At 38.9% G+C, this 6,000-nt stretch overlaps 1 protein-coding gene across 1 annotated transcript; it reads right to left on the reverse strand.

Annotated features, from left to right (window-relative positions):
- Positions 1–60: 60 nt before the first annotated feature.
- Positions 61–3,749, reverse strand: LOC102706354 (thermospermine synthase ACAULIS5). Its single transcript, XM_006647046.3, has 10 exons — positions 3,498–3,749; positions 3,003–3,069; positions 2,556–2,650; positions 2,239–2,341; positions 1,786–1,874; positions 1,375–1,531; positions 1,024–1,099; positions 867–925; positions 591–727; positions 61–422 (listed from the first exon to the last, which is right to left on the reverse strand). The coding sequence occupies exons 1-10, from the start codon at positions 3,674–3,676 to the stop codon at positions 344–346; spliced, it is 1,041 nt and encodes a 346-aa protein (XP_006647109.1). The 5' UTR covers positions 3,677–3,749; the 3' UTR covers positions 61–343.
- Positions 3,750–6,000: the final 2,251 nt, after the last annotated feature.

Consider the following 6,000-nt stretch of genomic DNA (forward strand, 5'->3'; position numbering starts at 1 on the left):
GTAAAGATGACCCCTTTTTCGCTCATTTAAGTGGGAAGAAACATGAAATACACAACATTATGTAAAATTTATTCCATTCATTATTTTCCTTTACTCTCATCGTTCTTGTAGGAAAATAAAGACGAAAAGCTTCCTCACAACTTGCATCGGTCACTCATTCTTCATTTTTTTTCCTGTTCTTGGTCGCTTGATCTGGAGATCTAGTAGCTAGCTAACATTTTCAACGCTTGGTGGTATCCACACTTGTGCATCTCGATCTCTTAATTTGCATACTAAATTGATCACCATTCTGCCCATGTGTTTATGCATATATGTAAACACAAGATACTTTTACATATGGGCTTCAAGCACAATGTGCCCTTCCGTGTCCGTAGATGAACCTTGCATCATCCTCCGTGTAGACATGGGTCTCATTCAACAGACTGCATGTGAATTTTTCAAGGAAAAGAGATTACAGCAGCTGATCAGTCAGTGCGATATTTTGATTATATCTATATTTGTTTTTTTTTGCATAGAGAAGTCGCGCAAATCTTTTGCGTGTTCTCGAAAAATAGAATCCATAGTAGAAGAAAAAATGATAGGTCACTTACGACTGGCAAACGCTCTTGTTTAATGTGGTAGAGGAAATGAGGGATTCTCCATTCAAGTACACCAGCTCCCCATCTATCCTTTCCTTGATCCTCTCATTGATTTGCTGAGCATTCAGGCTAAATGGATAATCTGATGCCTATATAAAGAGGGAATAATAGGATGAAAAATAGCAACATATGAATTAATTGGTATTAACATAAAGGAAACCCATCTAAAATAACAGAAAGGAGACTGGATTTTTGAGTCTGAACTACAGTAATAAGGTGGCTGCATACCATAACCCAGCCCCAGGTGTCAGCAAAGGATGGCACATGAGCAGTGTATGCTTTGACATCTGTGATAACAAATTCACCATGATCATTTTCAAAGGTCACATACAAAGCAAGAAAATTAAGGAAAGGAACGAAGAAGTTCAGTCACTGGGCAACTCACACTTGAAGACATGTCTGAGGGTGTTGTAGATGGACGAGAAGACCTCCTTGTGGGTCAGAACGCCGGCTGGCCCTGCCTGTGGCCAAAACAACAACTGTCAGTTCGTAATCAATAAAGCCAGAGAGTACACAAAAACACTAGAAAAAATACAAACAGAAACAAAGAGAGATTGGTTCAGATCATTCACTGCTATGAATCGTAATTAGACCTTTTTTCATTGGAAACTTATCCGCTCAAATAATCCAATCTAAAATTCGCTCTTACGAAAAGTTTAACTCAGAACATCCGAGTACTGCTCGGGTCACTGTAACCGCTAAACTAGGTGTACTTTCGCAAATCTCGTAGCTAGACCTGTGTGACGAAGACGCCGCGGTCGCTGAGCTTGGGCTTGACGATGCCGTGGTAGAATGACTTGGTGTAGAGCTGGTAGCATGGGCCACCCTCCACAGGGTCCGCCAGGTCTCCCACTATTACGTCGAACTTCTCCCTGCTCTTCTCCAGCTCCGCCCTGCGTCCACAAATTAATGCAGCAGATTAGTTTCACTTCTCTTATCTCCATCCATGATCATCTCCATGGATAGAGCTTTGTCCATGATTGTATCTATCATCTGAAAGTTTTCTATATAAAATTTGGTAACTCTTAATACCATAATAAGAGATACTAAATTTTATATAGAAAATAGTAGTATCTTATGATATCTTCTCAAAGATAAGAAAAATACTCATATATATGTACGATGCTGGTAACTGGTCGTTAATTACCTGGCGTCGTTGATGATGAGGCAGAGTTTGTCGCTGGCGAATGCGTCCCAGTTGACGCTCAGGTATGTCCGGCAGAAGTCCACCACCTCCTGCTTAAATTACATGCTTTTGTTATTATTCAGAGATCAAAATACAGTTAAGACATGCAATATAGTTCTATGTTGTTTTTGGGCTGAGAAAGATTATGTGATTTTTTTTATAATTATTTAATGATGTAACGGTTAGAAATAGCTACTGTAAAGCTAAAAATCTATTTTAGCATAATGAGATGATAAACTTTTATATAGAAATATTTTTGCAAAAAATAATTTATTCAACCGTTCGAAAGTAGAAATATTTTTGCAGAAAATAATTTATACAACCGTTCGAAAGATGCCCATATAAAATCCGAGAAAAATATAAAATAATAATGAGGGAAAAGAACACAGCCATATATGTAATGGATCATCTCACCTGGTCGATGTCGCACATGACGACCCTTTGGACTGTTTTGTGGCGGAGCACCTCCCTCGCCGCGGACCCCTCGCCTCCTCCCATGATGAACACCGTCTTTGGGCTGCACACACCCAGTTAAGTTCAATTCGTTCATTGCAGATCTTAATTCACGTTTTCAAATTTAAAATTTAGCTTATAATTATGAGCATAAAAAAATATTTTTCTGTATCCAAATTTTTACTGTACAATTTGGTACAAACTAATATTTTCTTAAATAATGTAAAATTTCTCATATCATTTATATAAAAGAAAAGAAAAATCTAGGGTTAACATACTTGGGATGGAAGAGCAGCGGAGGGTGTATGAGGGACTCGTGGTAGATGAACTCGTCCACCTCCGTGCTCTGCATCTTGCCGTCGATTATCAGAGCCTGACAAAACGCACGCGTATGTTCGAGTTAGATATACTAGCTTAACGCATGTGCTTTATTATGGATAATTTTTTTCTAATATTGCATAAAATAAATAAAAATATGTTTTTCATGAAATGTGTTATCCATCTTTTTTTTTCTATAGGGGATATTTAGCTTAATTTGATTTTTATCTGTAGCTATCGATTTTATTGTTTCTTAATATTAAGAAGTTCAAGGGGTAATATAATATGCAAAGTTCACAATGAGAGTAGGGTTGGGTGGCTGACTGGCATCTGCCACCATTATCTTCTTTTAAAAAATTATTGATACTTACACCACATAAGCCTGGTGCGAGTTCTTCTTTACATACCTTGCCAAAATGCTTTGTATCAATGAGAGCGATCTCCTGGTACTTGCTTGCCCCTCGGTGCAATACACTATCACATTATCAGAAAATTTTTTAAAAAATATACATGTATATCATCAGACATAGATTGAAAGGGATGCTTGCACATATTGGATATCTCGTTACTGAATTTAGTACTCCAATATATACAATATGAGACTACTTACTCTGTACACCCTGGGACTTCCATCTTATATCAATCCTTAGGCTTAAAAAAATAGAAAATTACAAGATGTCATTATAATTTTATGAAATCGGAGATATGTCATGCTGGTCCACGTGTCATTGACTCATGTGGGCCCTATATGTTATTGAGATACCAGTGGCATATTCTAAATTTGCAAAATTATAATGACATGGTTGCAAATTTCCAAAAAAATATGATATTTCTTGGTATCTTCTTAAGAATAAAAAAAATTACCCTTCAGAATATATATACACGCAAATTTATTATAATACCTGTTGAGCGCGTAGCAGAGCTTGAGGTCGTCGTCGATCTCCTCCTCGTACCACTTGCTCTCCTCCTCCCTCTGCTGCACCTTGGGCGCCATGGCCATGTCATACTCATACCCGTTTATAACCTCGAACGCCCCTCCGTTCGTCTCACGCGCCATGCCTTCCTGCACAGCCCCAACCATATTTGCCCAAATGCAATGCAACTCCTATTCGATCTCAGGCTGGGCCCTGGCTCTACCGATATTCTATGTCTGAATTTGCAGTGTTTGTGCACAAGCAGAGAGATGGTGGTTATATATACAGGGGCAAGTGGCAAGTCAAGTGCTAGCTGCATGAGAGCGATGACAGGAAGGGGACAGAGCAAGATCCTGCAGGAGAAACACAGTGATGCCTTGTGCATATGCATGGATGGTGGTGTTGCATGCGGCATGATGGCGACGGCAGTAGTGATTCAGATCCTCTGCCTCCAACTCCAAATCCTCCTAGCTAGTAAGAGCGAGCTAGAGTAGCCCTTAGCTTTCTTGACCCGACTAGCTTCTGCTTGTGTATCGGATAAGGTTGTGTTTGGTTCGTGGACGAGGTTTAATGTGTATCGGATAAGGTCGTGTTTGGTTCGTGAACGAGGTTTGATGGGATATGTCTGTCCAAGTTTTATTGGGTAAGATAATTCAAGATAGTTGTATGAATGAGATAAGCTAATATTTTCATTTGGTTGGATAAATAAGAATGGTTGAGATAAAAAACAATAAATTATTAATCAATAATAAATATGTTAATTATTACAACCTGTACCTTAGTTTGTTCTAGTTAACAACAAAATATACTTGCTACCCCATTTAGTTCCGTCTCCTGGAATTTAAGGCCTATGGTCAGTGGCGGATCTAGCCAACGAGGTTAAATATGTCTGAGCATTTTAGAAAGAGTTTTAACCTTTTATTTTATTGATCTTTATCATAAAATTTTAGGTGTGTCTTAGTGGAGACTTGAGCCCCATTCGTCCACATGCTAGATCTGCCCCTGCTTAGGGTAAAATTGAAATTAGGGCTCTAAGATTTGATGAATAATTAACTTTTTGCTACTCTTACAAATGGTGTTAACATATTTGCTACGAACTTACATGTCATAGACACATGAGGACCCACATATTATAGACAGCGAGTGACAAATTTGTTATCAGCCATTTATAAGAGTGGCAAAAAGTTAAATACCCCAAGATTTGAAGTCTCAACTTATGGTCTAACCCTCGAAATAACGACTTGTCGAGGTTGAGTTGAGAACCATCAAGGACATGAGTCAAGGAGGCAAGTATGAGAAGGAGGCAACCGCTCGATGGTTAGCACTTTCTTGTCCCGTTTGCTCTGTTATTTCGCTCATACTTGTGTTTATAAGTTAAATTTTAAATTTAGAGTTACCTTTGAGGTTTTTTTCACTCAACTTTATCTTCTAACTTTAGCTTTTAAATTGATAAAATACGTATATAAAAGTTTTATTTCTAAATTATTCTTAGTTCGTAAATATGACCCCGTTGACTCGTCGAACATTGAATTGTCTCATGGCCACGGCAACGACGATCAGACATGGAAGGCTGTGCAATGGCCAACGGACCTCTCTCACTCAGGGCCTGTGCTGATGGCAAGCTCACACGGCCTTCTGATTGACGGCCTTACCAGCACTAATATTAAGATGGTAACCACTTATCAATAACAAAACAGGTAAATTCTTCGCTGATTAATTACTAATAATCACTCTTAGCAAGAAGGTGGATGGTCTCATCCGATAAATTTTGCTAGATCCACTAATTCAATATTTGTGAAGAATATTCTACTCGACTGCTCGATTCATTGTTCGCCTCCAAGCCAGATGCGCTAGAAAAAAAAAACCTAACGGTCATCTATTCTCTTACCCATCCAACCAAACACACCTCAACTGACCAATGAACTCATGGAATGTGTTGGTGCATTATCTATCCTCTTGTTTATGCCAATTTTTTTCAGATATTTTAGTGCAAAACTTTCGGTTTGGAATAATTGTAGATAAAGAGCGAAATAAACTGAGGGGGGGGGGGTCATATTGTGGGTTTTAAAATAAAAATCAAACGACATATTTATAAACCACAACGAAAAAACCCTCAAAATCAACTCTAAATTTAAGGTTAAAAATTTAAATTTTAATATATAAGCATAAGCAAAAGATAAGAGATGTGAAACTGATAGGACGGTCCATATGGAAGATTTGTTAATTTTCTACGGGGGGGAGTGAAGAATATAGAAGGGGAGCAGATGATGAATATAGAAGAGTATCACCGGCTGCAAGCGGCCGTGCAGTAATGCAATCCAGGTCGCGGACGCGAGTGGGTTTTTGGGTTGAGCGAGCACGCGCGTGGCGGGACGCACGCTGGGATAAATCCATGCCTCAGTGCCGCGTGCGTGCCGGGACGTCCTCGAATGGAACCTGCACACGATGGAAATGGGTGGATCCACTCGATCCCAACCTGTTTGCTTGTTTT

The sequence above is a fragment of the Oryza brachyantha genome, chromosome 2, assembly GCF_000231095.2.
Source record: "Oryza brachyantha chromosome 2, ObraRS2, whole genome shotgun sequence".
NCBI classification, from domain to species: domain Eukaryota; kingdom Viridiplantae; phylum Streptophyta; class Magnoliopsida; order Poales; family Poaceae; genus Oryza; species Oryza brachyantha.

Excerpts from the sequence above, each read along its gene's own strand:
- LOC102706354 (XM_006647046.3), bottom strand. The coding sequence starts at position 3,676 with ATGGTTGGGGCTGTGCAGGAAGGCATGGCGCGTGAGACGAACGGAGGG. Across the intron at positions 1,532-1,785 it reads CTCATCATCAACGACGCCAG|GGCGGAGCTGGAGAAGAGCA; the intron begins GTAATTAACGAC and ends TTGTGGACGCAG. Across the intron at positions 926-1,023 it reads CCTCAGACATGTCTTCAAGT|ATGTCAAAGCATACACTGCT; the intron begins GTGAGTTGCCCA and ends TTGTTATCACAG.